This window comes from Rhinatrema bivittatum, chromosome 3 (genome assembly GCF_901001135.1).
Source record: "Rhinatrema bivittatum chromosome 3, aRhiBiv1.1, whole genome shotgun sequence".
NCBI lineage: Eukaryota > Metazoa > Chordata > Amphibia > Gymnophiona > Rhinatrematidae > Rhinatrema > Rhinatrema bivittatum.
The window spans coordinates 481,571,406-481,594,318 of record NC_042617.1 but is presented as its reverse complement, the minus strand read 5'-3'; the positions used below and the strand labels follow the sequence as shown (position 1 = coordinate 481,594,318).

Here is a 22,913-nt window from a genome sequence, read left to right as displayed (position 1 = left end):
TAAAAAAGGATTGGATAAGTTCTTGGAGGAGAAGTCCATTACCTGCTATTAAGTTCACTTAGAGAATAGCCACTGCCATTAGCAATGGTTACATGGAATAGACTTAGTTTTTGGGTACTTGCCAGGTTCTTATGGCCTGGATTGGCCACTGTTGGAAACAGGATGCTGGGCTTGATGGACCCTTGGTCTGACCCAGTATGGCATTTTCTTATGTTCTTATGGAGGTTGCACTTCCAGCACTGCTCTTCTTTTCCGGCCTTGCTTGCATCCGACTGGCCTGAGATGCCATCGCCGTCTCCTCTTCTCTCTTGGCTCCCCCAGGTGCGCGTCTCTGATTTATTTAAAGGGCCCGCGGCACGCTAAGGCTGCTGGCCCTTCCCGATAACGTCATCTGCCAGGGCCTATATTAGGCGAGCCCTGATAGTCAGGACTAACCTTGGCAACAGGTTTTCACGATTGTTCATTGCTTGTTCCTGTTCCTGTGACTCCAGTTCCTGATCCGGATTCCTGTTCCTGACTCCGTGCCTCCCCTTCTCCTTGGTTCCTGTGTCCTCTTCCTCAGCTTGATCTCATGGTTCTGACTTCGGCTTGCTTCCTCATCTCTGCTCGTCTGCTGCCTGCCTCTGATCTTCGGCTTGGATCTTCATTTCGCACCTTCACCGCTAGCCACGACCCGGACTCCTGACTTCGCCTCTGCCTGCTGCTGGATTCGTCTTTGTCGAGGAGACCTGCACCAAAGCCCTGCCGGCCCCGGTATCCAAGGGCTCAACTTGAGGAGAACGAGGGCTGGTAAAGGTGAAGCTCCAGCCGGGTCATCCTCACCTGCACCGCCTTCCCGTGACGAGGACCATTGGGGGCCATCCCTCAGTGGTAGCATCAACTTTGGTCCCAGTCCAAGGGTCCACAGTTCCAACACACTACCTTCACTTCTCATTACTGCCTTCAGCACCATACCAAATCTGATGCAATTGTGGGGCAAGAGATACATCATGTGACTAATTCTTAAGACTGTCCACACTTTGCAGGCATATGCTGCACAACCCTACACAAATCCAAACATACTGTTTTTCGAAACAAAGAATCTTGTGCCTAGTCTCCCTAGCTAGGGACTTCCAGACAGCATGGCTAATTCAGCCTGCTTATCTGCAAGGGAAAGAAGCAAGTTTGCTTACCGTAAACGGTATTTGCCATAGGTAGCAGGATGAATTAGCCATGCGTCCCCACCCACCTCCCTGGACAGTCTCATTCATTTCTTTATGCTCTATGTCTACCTTCCTGTACACTCCTGTTTCTTTGCTATTTAATAAACTGAAGAGAGAGGGACTCGGTCGTGCAGGAAGCCACCACGCAGGCGTACAGGAGTGAAGTTTTTTCTCAACATTCTAAGAGAAGTTACCACAAGGGGGCACTCCCAGACAGCATGGCTAATTCATCCTGCTATCTACGTAAAACACTGTTTATGGTAATGAAACTTGCTTTTATGTCTTGTTTATGTGATGTTTATTTGATTATGCAGGTTTCACTGTCTAGTATTTTGACAGTGCGATTAATAATTCTAATAAATGAACATTAAACACTAAAACATCACAAGTGAGCAAACTCATAACTTAAATCTAATAAAATAAGTAAAATTAACAAAGCATATAGACATGACCTATCTGTACAGCAGTTAAAAGAAAATAACTAAAAATATAGTCCACTAATATAAAAAGTACAAGAGCACAAAGTAAATTACAAATTGCTAATAAAATTAATCAAAAACAGGTCCACCATCCATTGCTCCTACCATGTGATAGGGGCCGACCAATGGCACCGGTAGCCCCTGTCACACAGTAAGGGCAAAGGGCCACCGGCGCCATTTTGATTACTGGCAGCCAACGGCCCAAGAGCAGGAGATCAATCCCGGGACCTCCGCTGGACCACCAGGGACTTTTGGCAACTCTTGGAGGGGTCAGGGGGGTGGGGGGGGGTTGTAGTAAATTATTATTTTTTTTATATTCGCTCCATAAGACGCACAGACATTTCCCCCCCACTTTTGGGGAAAAAAAAGTTCGTCTTATGGAGCAAAAAATACGGGTAGTTAAAAGCTGTGATAAAGAGGCAGGCCTCAACTTGTTTGCAGATCTTTAATCAGTCATTAAGTGAAGCTTCTTAATCATTCATTTCCACGGTTTAGGTCAAACATAAAGAAAGCTTTCTTGATTACTTGACCTCGGAATGTTGAAAAATGGTCCTGAGATGAGTCAAATATACAGAGGGTATGGATTTAAGGGACTAAAGCAGGGGTTCCCACCTTTAGGAAGCATGGACTTTTTTTTCAGCCTTCAGAATTTTTTCCAACCCCTTCGTGCTTCTCCTTTATTTTTTCCATGCAGTTAAATGCCATATCAAAACTGATTCATGTAACAACTAACATGCACTCCAGAAGCATTTGTAATGTTTAAAACGTAATATTAATTTCCCTGTGATAGCAGGCTGAATTAGCCATGCTGTCTGGGAGCATGGTCGCACGACTGGCAGGCGGAGCTTCTCCTAGAGTTCAAAGTTTGAACTCTGTGCTTCTGCGTGGTGAGGTTCCCGCGCGATTGTATCATTTACCTCAGTCTCTTTTTTTTCCGTGAGCAAGACTGCACGCGGGCGGTTTTTCTCCTCACCTCATCTCTTCAAGATTTTTGGATTTTTCTCAATTTCAAGAATTCTCACTTTGCAATGGCTCTGAAGCCATCAGGTTTCAAGTATTGTCAATGTGGCAAAATTATGTCCATCACTGATGGACATAATTATTGCTACATTTGCCTGGGCCCGGAGCACGACACGGCCTCTTGCAGAGACTGTGGTCGGATGTCGCCCCGGGCCCGAAGACAGCGCGCAGAGAACATCGCGCGCCTACGTTCCCCTCTCTTCTCGCCGGGTCCGGCGAAGAAACCGAAGCCGCGACATCCCACGTCATGGGAAGGGGATTCGGCCAGGTCGGTATTGTCACCAGGGCCAGGAAGGGAGCTCGAGGCCTCGACTCCCTTAGCAATTAATATACCTCCGCTCCCTGACCCTAAAACAATCGGAGCACAGGAAAAGCGGAAGGCCCCGTTCGAAGCAGGGCACAAAAGATCAACACGGCGCAACGGCTCACCACACATAACATGACGCAACGGCGCACGGCGCAACGGCGCACGATGCATAACATGGCGCATCTCACGGAGCACCGGCGCCTACAGTACTTCGGGATGAAGACAAGAGGCAGCATGCTTCTGATGCTCCTTCAAGGAGAGCGGCTTCGCTATCAGGGTCATTCCATCACACTATCAGGAAAAGACAGCATTTGCACCATCACCGTCACGATATGGCTAAACGTGCAAAGCATAATGATCCACCTATAGCTTCGACTCTCTCATCTTCCCAAGGGGCATCCCATCAGGAGCACCATGGGAAGAAAAGGGCCAAGACAAAACATATCCAAATGCCCTCTTCACCGGGTACCAATTCAGATGTGGATATACTTTCTTCAGAGGGGGAGAGTTCTCAGTCTAATTGGTCCTCTTCCTTGAGATCTCAATCAAGTTACTGGGCACAACCAAGTCACCCTTCTCATGAATTCTCTAAGGAGGTACCACCTCCTCCTTCAGAACCTTTTCTCACACCTTCACACCATACTTTAGCGTCAAAGGCGATGTCTCAAATTTTTCTTGCTTTGTCATCATTTTTTCAAGATCTTGATGAGATGCACCCAAGGGACCCAGGTGCTCAATCTCCAATTTCTACTCCACAGATCCCAACAGTTTCACCAAAGCAAACAGAAAAGTCAGTTCCAGATCCCGATCAGCCAGACTCTCCTCATTCACAATGGTCCACAGCTTCCCCTTCGTCATCTACAGGGTTCCCATCAGACCCACCAGAAGGTCTTCCCGAACCATATTCTCCTCCCGAGGATCTATCCTACGCTAAGTTTATTGAGAAAGTAGGATCTTTGTTAAATATAGAAATGGGAAAACGTCCGGATCCTAGGGCAGAGGTTCTCGGCATCTTAAAAATTTTTGAAATGCCCCCTGAACCAACTGCCTTACCACCAAATGTGGTGTTGGATGCCGTGTTACCCAAAATGTGGGAAAAGCCTTTTTCTACCTTGGCAACTTCAAGGAAAACGGATTTAAAATATAGAATGAGGAATTCCACAATATACGACTCCACCCAGTTATCTCACAACTCGATAGTGGTTGAATCGGCACTCTTAAAGGCAAAGAGATCAAAACTCCATGCAAATTCACCACTTGGAAAGGATCATAAGTCCTTAGATGACTTTGGCCGTAAAGTCTATCACTCCTCCATGCTGTCCACAAAAATTCAACACCATCAATTTTATGTCGTACAGTATCTCTTCGAATGCTTACAGAAATTATGTCCAGTATGTATGGCAGAGGATAATTCCTTACCACAACCATTCACAAATATGGAGGAGGGGCTCAGACACTTACTGCGTTCGGTTTACGAGTCTTTTGAGTCATCTACTCGTTCCTCAGCAACAGCTATAGCGGCTCGTCGAATAGCTTGGTTAAGAGCTAGTTCCATAAGGGACGATGTCCATGACAAACTAGTGGATATTCCTTGTTTGGGAGACAATCTCTTTGGTTCCAAGTTTGGAGAAACGGTAACTCTTCTTAAGGAGCAAAATACGGCAGTGCAATCTCTGACTTCTTCAGATCCACATTCTTCCGCTAAATGTTTGTATCCTTCATATTGACGAAGACCTTACAGAAGAACCTCATTTCGACCCTACAACACGTACAGATCTCAGTATTATCAACATCAACGTTTTCAACAACAACCACAGGCGTCTCGTGGCAGACCCCGCCAACCACGTCCGCCAAAACCAACTCCGGCAACAACATCAAAACCAACTCAGTCTTTTTGAGTTACCCAGAGCCACCTCCACCCCACTACATAGGGGGACGTCTTCAACAGTTTTATCCCAACTGGGAAGGCATCACTTCAGATTGTTGGGTGCTAAACATCATAAAAGAAGGTTACCGATTAAATCTGTTGACTCTACCCACACTTCCACAGATTTCTCCACTCAACACCATATCAAATTACGCAGCAGATCTACAAGAACAATTAGTCAGTCTGCAAGCGCACAGATCCATTCAAATTATTCCCAATTCGCTACTCAATTAAGGGTTTTACTCCCCATATTTTCTCATTCTAAAGAAATCAGGAAGACTTCGACCCATCTTAGATTTAAGAAATCTCAACAAACACATTCAAAAAGAAAGATTCAAGATGACATCTCTCAAGAATATCCTACCTCTTCTACAACCCAACGACTGGCTATGTTCCATAGACCTGAAGGATGCTTACTCCCATATACCCATGCACCCTTCCTCCTGGCAATACCTTTGCTTCCAAGTTCAGAATACCCATTACCAGTTCAAGCTACTACCCTTTAGCCTTTCCTCAGGGTGTTCCGAGGGTGTTCACAAAATGCTTAGCGGTGGTGGTGGCTCATCTCAGACAACTCTCAATACAGATTTTTCCCTATCTCGACGACTGGCTGTTAGTAGCCTCGCATCCGACTACATTAATGACTCATACATTTCAAACAATCAGTTGTCTTCAAAAATTGGGATTCATAATCAATTACGAAAAATCCCACCTTCAACCTACTCAGGTTCTACAATTCATTGGAGCCCTCATAAACACGATTCATCAGAGGGCGTATCTTCCTCCAGACAGGATACACATGTCTTCTCTGGCTCAACGTCTGTTCACCCAATCACAAGCATCGGCACGACAGGTTCTTCAACTGTTAGGTCATATGGCAACCGCCATCCATGTAGTTCCGTACAGGAGACTCCAAATGCGTCATCTACAGTGGGGACTAAAGAACCAGTGGTCACAGTTCTGGCAACCACTTTCAACCAGAGTACACCTCACCAAACAGATGAAAACCGACATTCAATGGTGGATGAAGATCAGCCACCTCAACTCAGGGACACCGTTTCAGCGACCTCCCTATCAACTCACTCTCACTACAGATGCTTCACGGAAGGGCTGGGGAGCCCATCTAAACACCTTAAAGACTCAGGGCCGTTGGTCTCTACGGGAGTTCAATCTTCAGATCAACCTCCTCGAGATTCGAGCCATCTGGAAAGCACTTCAAACCTTCTCGAACCAGCTTCGAGGAAAGCATGTCATGGTATACACCGACAACCAAGTAGCCATGTTTTACATAAACAAAGAAGGATGGTCAGGTTCCTGGATCCTCTGTCGAGAAATGCTTCGCATACTGACATGGGCAGTATCCAACCAAGTATCGATTCAAGCCACTTATCTCCCTGGTCTCGACAATGTAACAGTGGATCGCCTCAGCAGAATCTTCCATCGACACGAATGGACTTTGAATCGGAATGTAGTAGTCAGCATATTTCATCAATGGGGATTTCCAACAATAGATCTGTTCGCCACAGAGAGCAATTGACAAACACAAACATTTTGCTCAATCTACCACAGCAAACTCCGTTACGCTCTAGATGCGTTCCTCATTCCATGGACGGAGGGCCTACCTTACGCTTACCCTCCCATTCCGCTAATTTCCAGAACAATACAGAAATGCATCAACGATGCAGCGGACATGATTCTCATAGCCCCATCTTGGCCAAGGCAGCCATGGCATCCGTATCTCAAGCGACTATCCATTCGCCCTCCAATTCTATTAAAAGACCATCCCCAACTCCTGAAGCAGGAGGGGGGGATCCCTTCTGCATCCAATGCATCGATCCCTCCATCTGACCGCATGGAGATTGAAAGGCACGTATAGAATTACCTGGGGCTATCATCACACCTTGAAGATGTTCTCATTGAGTCCAGAAAACTATCCACTAGGCGTAACTATGCAGGGAAATGGCGCAGGTATACAGAATGGTGCAAACCCAAAAAGATCCATTCTCTACTGGAATAACACATCTCCTTGAATACCTACATACACTCTTCACAGCGGGTCTCGCCTATGCCTCAGTGAGGGTACACGTTAGTGCAATAGCAGCTTTTCATAATACTCAAAACGGACTACCTATTTTCCAACCACCCTTTAATCTCCAGATTCTTGCGTGGTATTTTACATCTCCGGCCACCGGTTACGAAACCACCGGTACCATTGAATCTCAGTATGATACTAGAACAACTAATGTTCCCTCCTTTCGAACCTATGGACACCTGTCACATCAAATACCTCACTTGGAAAACAGTTTTCTTAGTAGCGGTAACATCAGCAAGAAGAGTAAGCGAATTGCAAGCACTAGTTCACTACTCCCCGTATTTACAATTTTTTCACGACAAAGTCATACTTCGTCCTCATCCCACCTTCCTTCCAAAAGTGGTATCGGCATTTCATATCAACCAGACCATTACTCTACCGATCTTCAAGCCAAAACCTCATCAGAACGACAGAGATAAACTTCTCCACACCTTAGACTGTAAAAGAGCATTGGCCTACAAACAAAGAACTCATTCGGAATCCAGGCCATCTCAATTATTCCTCTTTTAACCCAAATTTTCCTAACCAGCCAGTCACCAAGCGGACTTTGGCTAGTTGGCTGTCCCAATGTATTACGTTTTGCTACAACAAGCGTAATCTGCAACTACAAACGAAACCTAAGGCACACCAAATCAGAGCAACTGCAACATTAGTCGCCCATTACAGAAACGTTTCACTAATAGACATTTGCAAAGCAGCAACTTGGTCTTCTCTACCTAATTTCACAGTGCACTACTGCTTACAACAGCAAAGCGCTTCTGATGCAGCCATGGGCTCCGCAATCCTGTCAACCATGACAAAACCATGAGACTGTCTACCATATAAGCTGGTCTACGGGTGGGCGTCCTAACCTATAGGGCAAACATCTAGACGCCACCCGGGAGCTTGGGACTCCCAGACAGCATGGCTAATTCAGCCTGCTATCACCGGGAAAAAGCAAGTTTGCTTACCGTAAATGGTGTTTCCGTAGATAGCAGGATGAATTAGCCATGCTGACCCTCCCTCCTCCCTAGACAGACTATACATATGCACTGAATATAGATATTGTTACAGTTTTGGCTGCAGTGCAACCGCACTCTGTTTTTGCCATTCCTGTCTCTCTCAACCTGGAGCCACCCTTCTGGGTGGTGTTCACGACTCCTGAACGGAGCCCAGCCGTAACAGATATATATTTTTTTATTTTATTTGCATATATTTTTTCTCGCTTTGAAACAAGAGACTGAGGTAAATGATACAATCGCGCGGGAACCTCACCGCGCAGAAGCACAGAGTTCAAACTTTGAACTCTAGGAGAAGCTTCGCCTGCCGGTCGCGTGACGACGCTCCCAGACAGCATGGCTAATTCCTCCTGCTATCTACGGAAACACCGTTTTATGGTAAGCAAACTTGCTTATATAATGGTTTCTGATATAAATTGTGCTTCCCCTTATGGCCCCTTCATGAGTGCTAATCTTCCCTCCTGCCTTTCTTCCCCCACCTCTTCCCTTATGCCTTTCCTTCTGTCACCTTTCTTAATGTGGCCCCCTTCCCTAGTTCTCTAATCCCTCAGGGCCCCTTCTGAAGTGCTTTCCCTCCTGTGCTCCTTCCTCCCTCTCTCTACGGCCCCTTTATGAGGCCCCATGGCCTCTTCTCAAATGCCTTCCCTGCTTTCCTCCCTCCATGCCCCTTCCTGAGTACCTTCCCTCCTGTCCCACTTGTAGCCTTTCCCAGGATCCTCTTCCTCCCCCATAGCCCCATCCCAATTTCTTCCCTCCTGTCCTCCTTCCTCTTAAGGCCACTTTCCAAATACTCTCACTCCTATGGTCTCCCTCTTACCCTTTCTTCCCTGTGATCTATTCTCTATACCTTCTCAAATGCTGACTTCCTAATGGCCCACTCCTTCCTTTCCCCATCCCCCACCCAATCATGGCCATACTAATCTCTTAGTGCAGCTTTTTTCTCTCACTGTCAGGCCAGCAGAGCAACCACAAATTCTCCTCAGGGTCATCACCCTGCTGCCTCTTGTCATGTGGAGTGGCTGTTGAATCTGCTGATGGCATCACATTTCACCTCCTGTTGGTGCAGCTTCAGGCTCCTTGTGGTGGCTATGAGCCATACTCTTCCCTGCCTCCTCTCCGTGCTGGTTTAGGCTTAGAAGCTGCACTCTTCCTCTCTTCCTGCTGACTTGGGATGACAATGTATTTTTTATGTTAATGTGAAGATGTATTTTAAATTGTTTTTTAATATTTGTTTTATAATTTTGTTAAAAATGAAATCCACACTGAACACTTTTAAGTGGAAGGAATGGAATAAAAGACATTTGTATAAATTAGGCAGCTGCAGCTTTACAGAAGAGCTCCTTAGAGATGAGGTCAGTCTTTTTCTTAGCAGTTGCACTATGGTTTCCTCCTTTCAGCTAACCCTCATTGGTCGTTTCATGGACCTCAGGTTTGGGACCAGTGGACTAAACAATCCCTACTGTGGCCCATTATTATATAATGCTCTTGAGATTGGAGACTGTTTTAAATTGTAATAGAAATCCACTGGAAACCAGTGGAGAATTTTATTACTAGTACTTCTACTATTTATCACTTTTTATCATTTTTCATATTGATCATTTTTCAGAACTGGTGAGACATGATCTGACAGACGAAGACCTAAAAGGAAATGGGCAGCAGTATTCTGAATCCTTTGGAGTCTTTGAATGGAGGCACTTGGGCCCGGTTCTTCCTGCCCCTTACTAGAGGCTTTTCTTCTTGCTTCAGGAAATAGAGGGAAAATAGCTTGTCTCGACAACAGACCTACTGAAACATGAACTGGCCACAGAATTTACTGTATGATGCCCTTATCAGAACAAAGCATGTGGAACATGCAGCTCTAATAAAACTTAAAGAAAAATATGTGCTGGCATCGACAAGAGGAATTAATGTAAGCAATAACAATTTTACGAACCAAAGGGCTGAGAAAAATGGCTACAAAGAATGTCCACTGAGAGACACAAAATTTGGGCCAACTAACTCACAAATCGGTGCTGTGGTTTTCAGAACTTATAAGCATAATAAAGAATTCCAGGTTATTTGGCATTTTTAGGCAGTGGTGCCCATGTCAGTAATTTGATGTTAGAAGTTGATGGAGTACAGGCTGACATGGCATGACCTATGAGATGAGATGTGGGGATCTAAATACGCATAACCTAGAGTTAAAAAAAAAGACTAGGAGAATATCAGACATTCACAAATCTCAAAAGTATAAATAAGTCACAAGAAACAGATGTATTACAGTGGAAGGGAAGTTTATAGAATAAAGGGATCATGCTTTTTAATATACAGTATTTATAAATGATCTGGAAAGGGGTATAATGAGTGAGGTGATGAAATTTGCAGACAACACAAAATTATTCAGAGTAGTTAAATCACAAGCAATTTGTGATAAATTGCAGGAGGACCTTGCAAGACTGGAAGACTGAGCATTCAAATGGCAGATTACATTTAATGAAAACAAGTGCAAAGTGATTCATATAGGGAAAAATAACCCATGCTGTAGTTACACGATGTTAAGTTCCATATTAGGAGCTACCACTCAGGAAAAAGATCTAGGCATCATAGTAGATAATACATTGAAATCATTGGCTCAGTGCGCCACGGTGGTCAAAAAAGCAAACAGAATTTTAGGAATTATTAGGAAGGGAATGATGAATAAAACTGAGAATGTCATAATGCCTCTATCGCTCTGTGATGAGACCACACCTTAAATATTGTATGCAGTTCTCATTGCCACATCTCAAAAAAGATATGGTTGTACTGGAGACTCCAGAGAAGGACGACCAAAATGATAAAGAGCATGAAACGTTTCCCCTATGAAGACAGGCTAAAGAAGTTAGGGCTGTTCAGCTTGGAGAGAAACAGCTGAGGGGGGATATGATAGATTTCTATAAAATCAAGGAAGGACTTGAATGGGTAAATGTGAATCTGTTATATACTCTTTCTGATAATACAAGGATTACGGGGGCACTCCATGAAGTAAGCAAGTTGCATATTTTAAAACAAATTGGAGAAATTTCTTTTTCACTTGATGCATAATTAAGCTCTGGAATTCATTGCTAAAGGATGTGGTTAAGACAGTTATTTTTGCTAGGTTTAAAAAAGGTTTGGATAAGTTTCTGGAAGAGAAGTCCATAAATTGCTATTAATCTTGTTGACTTAGGGAATAGCCACTGTTTATTAGTGGCATGGATTCTAGTTAATGATTGGTTACTTGTCAGGTACTTGTAGCCTGGATTGGCTACTGTGGGAAGCAGGATATTGGGCTTGATGGACCCTCAGTCTGACCCAGTAAGGCAACTTCTTATGTACTTATTAGGGCCAATGTTAGACATGCATGGAGTTCAGAGTGAAAATTAAGGAGGGTGCCTCCATTTCATCCTGGGTCCTCCTCCTCTTACTCCCCCGCTACCTCTTTATGGGGGCTTGCACTTATTTATTTTTTATTTAAAGGTTTTTATATACCGATAACCGTTTGCACATCGTATTGGTTTACATTGAACATATAATAATGAGAGAGAAATTACATGGAACGATTAGATTGCATAGCATGGTAAGAGAAAGTACATAACATTAAGAACATAACATGCCATACTGGGTCAGACCAAGGGTCCATCAAGCCCAGCATCCTGTTTCCAACAGTGGCCAATCCAGGCCATAAGAACCTGGCAAGTACCCAAAAACTAAGTCTATTTCATGTTACTGTTGCTAATAGCAGTGGCTATTTTCTAATTCAACTTAATTAATAGCAGGTAATGGACTTCTCCAAGAACTTATCCAATCCTTTGTTAAACACAGTTATACTAACTGCACTAACCACATCCTCTGGCAACAAATTCCAGAGTTTAATTGTGCGTTGAGTAAAAAAGAACTTTCTCCGATTAGTTTTAAATGTGCCACATGCTAACTTCATGGAGTGCCCCCTAGTCTTTCTATTATCCGAAAGAGTAAATAACAGATTCACATCTACCCGTTGTAGACCTCTCATGATTTTAAACACCTCTATCATAGCTGTCTCTTCTCCAAGCTGAAAAGTCCTAACCTCTTTAAACTTTCCTCATAGGGGAGCTGTTCCATTCCCCTTATCATTTTGGTAGCCCTTCTCTGTACCTTCTTCATCGCAATTATATCTTTTTTGATATGCGGAGACCAGAATTGTTCACAGTATTCAGGGTGCGGTTTCACCATGGAGCGATACAGAGGCATTATGACATTTTCTGTTTTATTCACCATTACCTTCCTAATAATTCCCAAAATTCTGTTTGCTTTTTTGACTGCCGCAGCACACTGAACCGACGATTTCAATGTGTTATCCACTATGACGCCTAGATCTCTTTCTTGGGTTGTAGCACCTAATATAGAACCTAACATTGTATAACTATAGCATGCGTTATTTTTCCCTATATGCATCACCTTGCACTTATCCACATTAAATTTCATCTGCCATTTGGATGCCCAATTTTCCAGTCTCACAAGGTCTTCCTGCAATTTATCACAATCTGCTTGTGATTTAACTACTCTGAACAATTTTGTATCATCTGCAAATTTGATTATCTCACTCGTTGTATTTCTTTCCAGATCATTTATAAATATATTGAAAAGCACGGGTCCCAATACAGATCCCTGAGGCACTCCACTGCCCACTCCCTTCCACTGAGAAAATTGTCCATTTAATTCTACTCTCTGTTTCCTGTTTTTTTAGCCAGTTTGCAATCCACGAAAGGACATTGCCACCTATCCCATGACTTTTTACTTTTCCTAGAAGCCTCTCATGAGGAACTTTGTCAAACGCCTTCTGAAAATCCAAGTATACTACATCTACCGGTTCACCTTTATCCAAATGTTTATTAACTCCTTCAAAAAAGTGAAGCAGATTTGTGAGGCAAGACTTGCCTTGGGTAAAGCCATGCTGACTTTGTTCCATTAAACCATGTATTTCTATATATTCTGTGATTTTGATGTGTAGAACACTTTCCACTATTTTTCCTGGCACTGAAGTCAGGCTAACCGGTCTATAGTTTCCCGGATCGCCCCTGGAGCCCTTTTTAAATATTGGGGTTACATTAGCTATCCTCCAGTCTTCAGGTACAATGGATGATTTTAATGATAGGTTACAAATTTTTACTAATAGGTCTGAAATTTCTTTTTTTTTTTTTTTAATTGTTTATTTATGAATTTTCACATATATACAAGAATTTCTAAATATCTTGCAAATAAGAAATGTAAGTCATTTACATCAAGCAATGAAAAAGAAAATATAACATAGTCATATCAATACAACATTCGTAAATGCACTTCTAACTATAGGAAAAGTTTGTTGAGATCTCTACATTTGCAATCAATGAGCCAAATTCAAAAGAAAACATACACAAGAATATAGTACTTGGAATCTCGCTACACTCTTATTTCCCGAATTTATTTCCCAAGAAGTTTTTTTAACTGGTCTGGATCTAGGAAGGAGTAATCCTTCCCCCCTAGTTTAATTGCGCACCTACAAGGGTATTTTAGAAGAAAGAAACCTCCTTTTTCTTCCACCTCTTTTTTGAAACCTAAAAACTTTTTCCTTCGTAGTTGTGTATTTTTTTCCAAGTCTGGAAAAATCCAAACTTTCTGTCCGTAAAAAGTTTTTGTTCTGTTACGGAAAAATAACTTTAAGACATTATCTTTATCAGTTATGAAAGCAAACTGAATTAATAAAGTACTTCTTTCATTAATGTCTAATTCATCTTGGGATTTTTGTAATATTTCTGAAATATTTAATGATGGTTCCATCTTTTGTTCTCTCTCAGCACCAGGTTTCTCTAATTGCTCTTTTCTCTTCTTTCCCCCAACATAGAAAGCTCGTACTATTACAGGGTACATTTGTTCAGATATATTAAGAATTTTGTTGGCATATATTTTAAACAATTCAATAGGGCTTAGATATTCAGAGACTGGAAAATTTGTTATTCTTAAATTCAATGCTCTTAGTGTTTTCCAATGTTTCAATCTTTCTCTGTATAATAACCTCACTTCTAATCTGACATTCTTGAATGTTTTCAACATGTTTCAACCTTTTATCTAAGCTACTAATTTCTTTTTGCTGTTCCTGAATCTTATTACTATTTTCTTTCAAAGAAACATTAGTCTGTCGCACTTCTCCTGTCAAATTTACAATGAGGGAATCAATTTTCACCATGTAATTCCAAAGTGATTCTAATGTTATAGTATTAGGTTTCATTATTTTCAATTTTTCCTGGTCTGATTTTACAACATCAACCTTAATTATATTTAACATTTTAGGAGTACTAGAGTCTCTAGGTTCCTGTTGAATTTTCCCATCGGGAATTATTTCATGATCTCCTTCTAATAAGGGAGGTTCCACCTGTTGGTCAACCAGTCTTTCTCCTCCTTTTTGTAGGTTAGCAACTATTCCATTACAATTAATAACTTCTTGTGGTTCCTCAGGTTCCATTAAGGGTAGAGACCCTTCATAACCAGGAGGAGATGGTTTATCGGGAGCCCCCGGACTCAGAGATATTTCAGAGGTCAGGTGAAGGGGATTTAGCTCATAATCGCCCTGCACAGCGACCTGTACCACGGGGGAATTTTCAGATGATTCCATCCATTCTGTAACTGATCTTTGTCCAGGCATTGAAGGAATATTAGATAATAGGCGTAGTTTCGCCTTTCTCTTAGAATGAGGCATTTTACCCTTGTAAATAGCCTGGTCACTTCAAGGTACAGATAGGATCTCGTACTATTTATCAAAATGCAGAGAATCTCGTGGAGAGGAATTTGTGTGGGGGAAACCTCAGCAAACTTAAAGAAATAATCAACTCACGATTTAGTCGCAGTCAATTCAGGCAAATCAGGCTAAGCCAGATATAACCGCGCGTGCCCCTTAGGCGCGCGGCTTTGGCGGCGCGCCTGGCGTCGGCTGCGTGCCGCTATTGGCAGTGTTTTTAAAGTCCCGCCCCAGTTCCGGTTCGGGGCAGCCGGCCAATCAATCTCCACCACTCCGTCGGGGCTAAGAAAAATCTCCAACCCCCGGTTAGGGCAGAGCAGGTAATTTCAGTTCAAAGTTTCCTCTCACCCAGATCCTCTCCTGAAATTTCATTTTTTAGTTCCTTTCAGTACTCTGCGCTGCATACCATCCGGTCCAAGTGATTTACTACTCTTCAGTTTGTCAATCAGGTCTACCACATCTTCTAGGTTTACCGTGATTTGATTCAGTCCATCTGAAGAAGAGAGTACATAACTGTTGAAATAAATATATATATTAGTAACTGTATACAAAGTTGTCAATTTAAAGTAAGGAGATAACTTTGTACAAGGCGATGAATAGGCATGAAGGGGATTGTGTCAGTTTAAGTTCTCTTGCTCCTTCCTTCCCCATCCCCAGTTCTTCCAACTTCCTCTCCTTCTGTCCCTCCCCCTTTCATGATCATTAGTTCTTCACACCATGTAAGCCATGTGTCCGAGCCATTCAGCCTTAGCCAGTCTTGCTGTCAACTTCAAGCCTTTTCATTCTCATTTTTCCATCACTCGGCATAAGCATATCCATTTCAGACAATCCTTGCCCAAAAAACCTGGGGAACATGGTGTTCCACCTACTCCTGTTGATGACCCATTACCAGGTCCATCAGGTCGACATCGAAGGTCATCGACGACTGAATCAGAGTCCCAGGAGACTGAATCAGAGTCCTGGGCCTCCTCCTCCGATCTCGACACCTGATCCCCTGCAGGGCCCTGCAGCAGATCCAACGCCTCAGCCTTCGCCACCGCTTACAACTGCTCTGGTACCAACAGTTGTAACGCCGGAATTGTCTGATATCATCAGACAAGCGATATCACAGGCTTTGAGGGAACAGCTAATTCCGACGGGCTCGCCGATGCTCCCAGCATCGATGCCGGCAACTTTGCCGATGCCGGTGGGACCACCGATGCCGGTGTCCACAGTGACGCCAAGAACAATAGAAGAGTCGACGTCGACACCAAGGATAATCACCACATCGACGTCGATATATGCGCTACTACCATCGACTACTACCGTATCGATGCCCATGTTACCACCTCCATCGGGGAAAAGGCCGCTCTCGACGTCGTCGAGACCAACATCAGTGCCATCGAGGCAGACACCGATGGATGAAGATGAGGTTCATGACCTACCGTCTTTTCAACGCCTACTTCAGAGATACCGAGATGTCATCGACACCTTGCCCAAAAAACCTGGGGAACATGGTGTTCCACCTACTCCTGTTGATGACCCATTACCAGGTCCATCAGGTCTGCGTTTTCCACCAAGAACCACTCACAGACAGGAAGAAGAGGAATCCTGTGATAGCCAAGATACAGAATCCTCTTCAGAGGACTTCATGTCGGATCCCTCACCTCCAGAGCCCAGAAAGAAGTCCCCACCTGAAGACCTGTCTTTCTCTAATTTCATACAGGATATGGCAGACACCATTCCTTTTAAATTGGAAGTGGAACAGGACTCAAGACAACATACTTTAGAGGTCCTGCAATTTGTGGATCCTCCAAAACAAGTTTTGGCCATCCCAACACACGAGGTGCTTTTAGACCTACAACACCGTATCTGGGAGCACCCATCCAAAGTGTCAGCTGTAAACAAGAGAGTAGATTCATCTTATTTAGTACAATCAGCTCCAGGATACCAGAAGGCACAACTACCACATCAATCTGTGGTAGTTGAATCTGCCCAGAAAAAATGAAAAAGAATCCGTCCTCATTCTTCCACCCCACCGGGCAAAGATCATCGTTTCCTTGATTCTATGGGAAGAAAAATTTATCAATCTTCTATGCTGAACTCCAGAATCTCTGCATACCAGCTGTACATGACACAGTATCAGAGAAATTTATGGAAACAGATGGAGGATGTAAAAACTGCTTTTCTGTGCACCTTCCGACTTAATATCATAACGATATTAAATCAGAGGTCCCGAAGAGTAAAAAAAAAAAAAAAAATTTGAATTTGGCCCGCGGCTGTCGGGCCGAAAACCGGACGCTCAATTTTGCCTGCGTCCGGTTTCCGAGCCCGTGGCTGTCAGCGGGCTCGAGAACGACGCCGGCAAAATTGAGTGTCGGCTGTCAAACCCGCTGACAGCCGCCGCTCCTGTCAAAAAGGAGGCGCTAGGGACGTGCTAGTGTCCCTAGCGCCTCCTTTTACCCGGATCTACCGCCGGACCTAATTTAAATACTGAATCGCGTGCACCGGTGAGTGGCCGGTGCGCGCACCGGGAGAGCGGGCGTTCGCCCACTCTCCTGCAGACTTTACTGTATCGGCCCGAATGTAATATAAAAGATGGAAATGTATGCCAGTTTTCTTCAATTGTAATAATAGGAGCATGAATATAGTTTAATAACCTTAAGGAAAAATTCCAAGGAGTGTTAAAGCATAATTCCAAAGCTTTGTTTGTGAAAAACTCCAAAATTCAAGAGAACCGCCAGCACCTAGAGAGTCCCCGAGGGGAGGGGACCATCTCTGGACTTAGAAGTCTCGGTAGACGTTGAACCTATTCTCCAGACATTTGCGCCCAAACCATGGTCTCCCCAGTCAAAATCGCCTTCAATTGTCTCATCAGGATCTTCACAACACGACCTTCAAGTCTACTTGGACATCTCGAGTGTCAAAACGGAAGCATGGAGAGCCCCATCTTCAGGAGACGTTGTATTTCAGGGATAAGAGGGTTTTTGAAGAGCTTTTATATGTTAGGCCTCTTCATTCTCCAGTCTCGGATATATACCATGCAGCCATCCCAGTAACACAGCCTTATAAAAGGCCGTGTCCTCTGTCCCCAGCTCAAGTGGTGATGCAGCCTATTCTGGGATCTCTGAGACATAGCTCCGCAGAAGCAATCCAACAAACTTCAGCCATACTGACAGGATTCTTCTCATCCTGCCACCTGAATGTCAGTCCCCCAAGGTTTCACATTCCGCCAATTGAAAGGCACAGAGAAGAACAAAGGCAAACTTTCCTAAACTGACTGAGGAAAGTCCAAGGAGCCCGGGGTCACCAGAGAATTCCCCTATCCAGGTTGAAGAAACAGAGAAGACTCCCTTCCCCCCACCCTCACCCTTATTTTTCAGTTTCCAACATTGTCACTTGACGAGCCTCCAGAGCATACATCTCTGGAGGCCCTCACATATACAAAGTTCATGGAAAAAATGGGGACTACGTTGAATATGAAGATAAGAAAAATCCCAAACCCCCTCAGATCTTAAAGATTTTAGTTATCCCTTCTGAACCAGCAGCTATTCCATCTCACGCAGAGTTGGATTCAGTTTTCCTCAAATCTTGAGAGTCCCCTCACTCTAATCTGCCGGTGACTGGAAATCTGGACTTAAAATGTCGCCTCAGTTCCCCTTCCACACACTTCAGTCATAGAAGAGAACGAGAAAGTCAGAACTTCATATGACCTCCTCTCCAGGTAAAGTCAATAGGATCCTCAATAACTTTATAAAGAAAATATTTCAGAGTTCCATGCTTACCTCACGTATTCAGCAGCATCAATTTTATATGGTGCAGAATGTGTATGAGTGTTTGCAACAATTCAAACCCTTAGTGCACTCTGACATGGGTGAGCAAATCCTGCCTCAGCTAAGACCTAGAGGAAGGAATCCAACATCTCCTCAGTTTGGTTTATGAGTCCTTTGAAACAACTTCAAGAACCTCTGCATATGCAATAGCTGCTCGTAAAACCACATGGTTGTGAACAAGCTCAATCAGGGAGGACGTACATGATAAATTGGCACATGTCCCCTGCTTAGGTGATAACCTATTTGGGGACAAGATCCATGAAACAATAACGCAAATCAAGGAGCAGAATGTGGCAGTGCAGTCCCTCACAGTGCAATCGCACCAGCCCACTATATACAAACATCAGTTCTCACACTACAAAAGACCTTACTACCTGTGGAAGCCCTATAGCGAGTATACCTAATTTAGGGCTTCAATCTACCAACAACCTCACCCACAGCCTCCACAAGCAGCACAAAGAGGACATCAGTGGGACCATAGACCTAAAAAACCTCTCCAACAAACAACCTCAAAGAACCAACAGGGTTTTTGAAGATAGCCAGGCCATAGCCACCAACACCAGTAGGGGCTGAGTCACCAATTACCTTTTAGCTTGGTCCAAAAAACTTCCAACCGATGGGTTTTAAAAATAATCCAACAAGGTTACCATTTACAGTTCAAGGTTCCCCCATATTTGCCTCGACTAGCTTCACCAACAAGGCACCTCAAGCAAATTCCTCTCTTGAAGCAGGAAAGTTATTAGTGCAAAAAGTGATTCAGCGCATTCCACCTTCCTGCACAACAAGGGTTTCTACTCCCAGTACTTCTTCATCTCCAAATGCATGGGAGATCTGCATCTAAGAACATAAGAACATGCCATACTGGGTCAGACCAAGGGTCCATCAAGCCCAGCATCCTGTTTCCAACAGTGGTCAATCCAGGCCATAAGAACCTGGCAAATACCCAAAAACTGGGGATCTCTGTCCCTCAGCAAAACACTGAAGAGAGAGAAATTCAAGATGACAATACTGAAGGCCATTTTGCCCTTCATACAGCGAGGCGAAGATTGAGTATGCTCATATTCCAATCCACTGCTCATGCTTGCGCTACCTAAACTTCCAAGCAGACAATGCACATTACCAATATAAAGTACTTCCCTTTGGACTCTCCTCTGTCCTGAGAATCTTCACAAAGTGTTTGGCAGTGGTTCACTGCAAAGGGTTGTGAATCTTCCCTTAGCTGGACACCTGGTTGACTGTTTCGTCTAATCCACTAGATCTTCAAAGGGACCTTCACATTACCATACAATGCCTAGAAGACCTAGGTTTCCTCATCAATTACGAGAAGTTTGTCCTCCAACTAACACAGATCCTACAATTTATAGGAGCAAGGATAGACTCCATTTGAGAGAGAATGTTGCTATCCAAAGGATAGAGTGAAATACCTACAACGTCTGGTGTTACACCTGAGAAACAAAACCAAAACAACAGGTTGCAAACTGCTAGGCCATATGGCATCAGCTATCCACATGGTAACCCTGACCCGGCTGCAGCTGAGAAGGCTACAGAGGGGTTTAAAAAGGCAGTGGACTCAAGTGTCAGCCTCTCTCTGCCAAGATTTTAGTCACAACTTCAATGAAAAGAGACATAACTTGGCTGAAACCAAGAGTTCTAACAGAGGGAGCACGTCTATGACCTCCCCCTCACCAGCTAATTCTCACCATGGATGCCTCCACCACAGGCTGGGGGGCGCACCTCATTCACTATGAAACCCGGGGTTGTGGTCAAACATAGAAGCCTCATACCAGATCAACCTCCTGGAGCTCAGTGCAATTGACACGGTCTTAGTGGTATTCGAACACATCCTGGCAGGGAAAACAGTCATGGTCCACTCAGACAACCAAGTGGCCATGTTTTACATAAGCAAGGCGGATCAGGTTCACTGAGCCTATACATGGAAGTGACTCTGATATGGGAATGGGCCATCTCGTTGCAAGCTACATACCTACCAGGAATAGTGAATGTACAAGCAAACAAACTGAGCAGTGTTTCATCCACATGAATGGGCTCTGGACCAATCCATAGCCACCAACATCTTCGCCGAATGGGGCAAACCTTACATAGACCCCTTTGCAACTCACTACAATATGAAACTGGAAAAGGTTTGCTCTACTTCCCAGCCCGAACAGAGAATCACAAGATGCGTGTTATGGTTTTGTTGGAATGTGAACCCTGGGCTGAGATGAGAGATGTCTCCGCCCACAGGGAGGAGTCCTGTGAGCCTCACTATCGGTGGGCATGGTCTCAAAGATATAGGACACAGCTGTGAGAGAGACTTATTAAGGAGAAAGATAAGGCATAGTTCGCGGAGCGGGGAATGCAAATAAGCACAGTTCTTGAACAATAGGATATACCCAGGGTGATACCACTGATGAGAAGATCCGGTAGTGGCCCCCAGCACGGGGTACGCCGAGGATGACTGTACTGTAGGTGAAGATGTAGATAAGGTCTGAGGTGCAGGAACCCGGATGTGGATCTTGTAACAGATGCAGTAATACCTTGCAGCTCAGGATATGTTGGAGCGATAGTGCTGAAGAACGGTAGTGGCCCGAGGCATGGGGCACATCATGGAGACTTCAGCAATGCTGGTATCGTAGGAAGCTGAAGAAGATGCTCACACAAGGAAGTTCCAGGAAAGAGTCCCGAGGATCGGGTCAGGAGTAATCCAAGGCAGGAAGGCCCTCCGAGGAGCGGATAGCCAGGAACATGGAAGGGCCCCCGTGGAGCGGTTACCCAGAGCGTCCGAATGCTACGAGGAGATACTGAAACAGGAGATCAAAGAATGGAGCGGATTCAGCAACGAGAGAACTCCTTGCTAACTCGTATTAGCAATGGGCCGGTCAGCTTAAGTACAGCAGCGAGTTGACGTCATCCGGAGGGGACGCCCCTGAGGCTCCTGCCATGACATATACAAAAGGAGGCCCTTGTGCGTGCACCTAGGTGATTCCGGAAGCAAGATGGCGGTCGGCAGCATGCTCGCCGATCCCAGGGAGGTCGGCGAAGGTTGGCGGAGGCTGCCATTCTTCCCATGATTGATGTGCAGGGAAAAAAGTGGTGAGCATGAGAGGTCACAGCCATCTGCGACCGGGCACAACAATGCGTTCCTCCTCTTGTGGTCAACTGGTCTACTCTACATGTTTCCAAAAATTCTACTTTTAACACGAACAGTGCAAAAGTGCATCCAGGACCAGGCAGAGATGATCCTCATAGCTCCAGTGTGGCCGAGGCAGCCATGGTACTCAAATCTTGTACAACGGTCAGTGCAACTGCCTAGGCCCCTGGGACCAAGGAAGCCTCCTAACCCTACTACACTCTTTCCTCTCATCACTCCACCTCACAGCTTGGAGATTGAGAGCCAAGTATTAGAACCATTGCACTTTCCAAGCCTGATTCAAGAAGTTCTCCGGTCTGCAAGGAAATTGTCCACTTGCCGCAATTACTCCTTCAAATGGTCTCGTTATGTCCATTGGTGACATTCGCAATCAGTCGACCCATTCGAGAGCTCTCCGAAATTCCTACTCAACTACCTTTACCATCTATCCCAGGCAGGTTTATAAACTTCCTCGCTGAGAGTGCATCTGAGTGCAATTGCTGCTTACCACCAGCAAGTAAATGGGCAATCCATTTCCACGCATCCGTTGGTGTCTCATTTCATAAAGGGCCTCCTGCACATGTGTCCACCGTTACAGTAACCCCCAATTCCATGGGACGTTAATGTGGTGCTGACAGTTCTCATGAAGAGCTCCTCAAACCCCTAGCAACAATGGAAAGCTCTATTCTTGTAGCATTCACATCAGCAAGATGAATTAGTGAGATACAGGCCCTGGTCCATTTCTCGCCATATCTACAATTCTTCCATGACAAGGTGTTACCTCGTCCACACCCAAATTTTTGCTAAAGGTGGTATCTACCTGTCATCTGAATGAATCAATCTCCTTACCAACATACTTTCCAAAACTTCATAAAAATTAAAGGGAAAAGACTCTACATATGCTAGATAGCAAGTGGGCCCTTGCAAATTACAAGGAAAGAACACAGGGCCACAAGAAATCCCAGCAGTTATTCATTTCCTATAATCCCAACAAAATGGGAGTTGCAGTATCCAAAAGGCCTTAGCAAATTGGTTGATAAATTGTATCCGTCACTGCCATACCACGACTTCCACGACTCTTGCTGGGACAGTAAAAGCACACCAAATAAGGGTGACCACATCCTCTGTGGCATATCTAAAGAATGTGCCTATAGCGGAAATCTGTAGAGCTGCAGCATGGTACTCAGTTCATACCTTC

At 44.4% G+C, this 22,913-nt stretch overlaps 1 protein-coding gene across 6 annotated transcripts in view; it reads left to right on the top strand.

The window, feature by feature from the left end:
• The window catches only part of PFN4 (profilin family member 4), a 118,689-nt gene that overhangs the window by 34,348 nt on the left and 61,428 nt on the right, over positions 1–22,913 (top strand). For 5 of the 6 annotated variants that reach the window (XM_029596033.1, XM_029596034.1, XM_029596031.1 and 2 more), the window contains one exon: positions 9,632–9,934. The exons of the other annotated variant lie outside the window; for it this stretch is intronic. In XM_029596033.1, coding sequence (XP_029451893.1) covers positions 9,818–9,934 — 117 coding nt within the window. In that variant the 5' untranslated portion in view covers positions 9,632–9,817. The remainder of the gene's footprint in view (positions 1–9,631; positions 9,935–22,913) is intronic. 6 annotated transcript variants of the gene reach the window in all.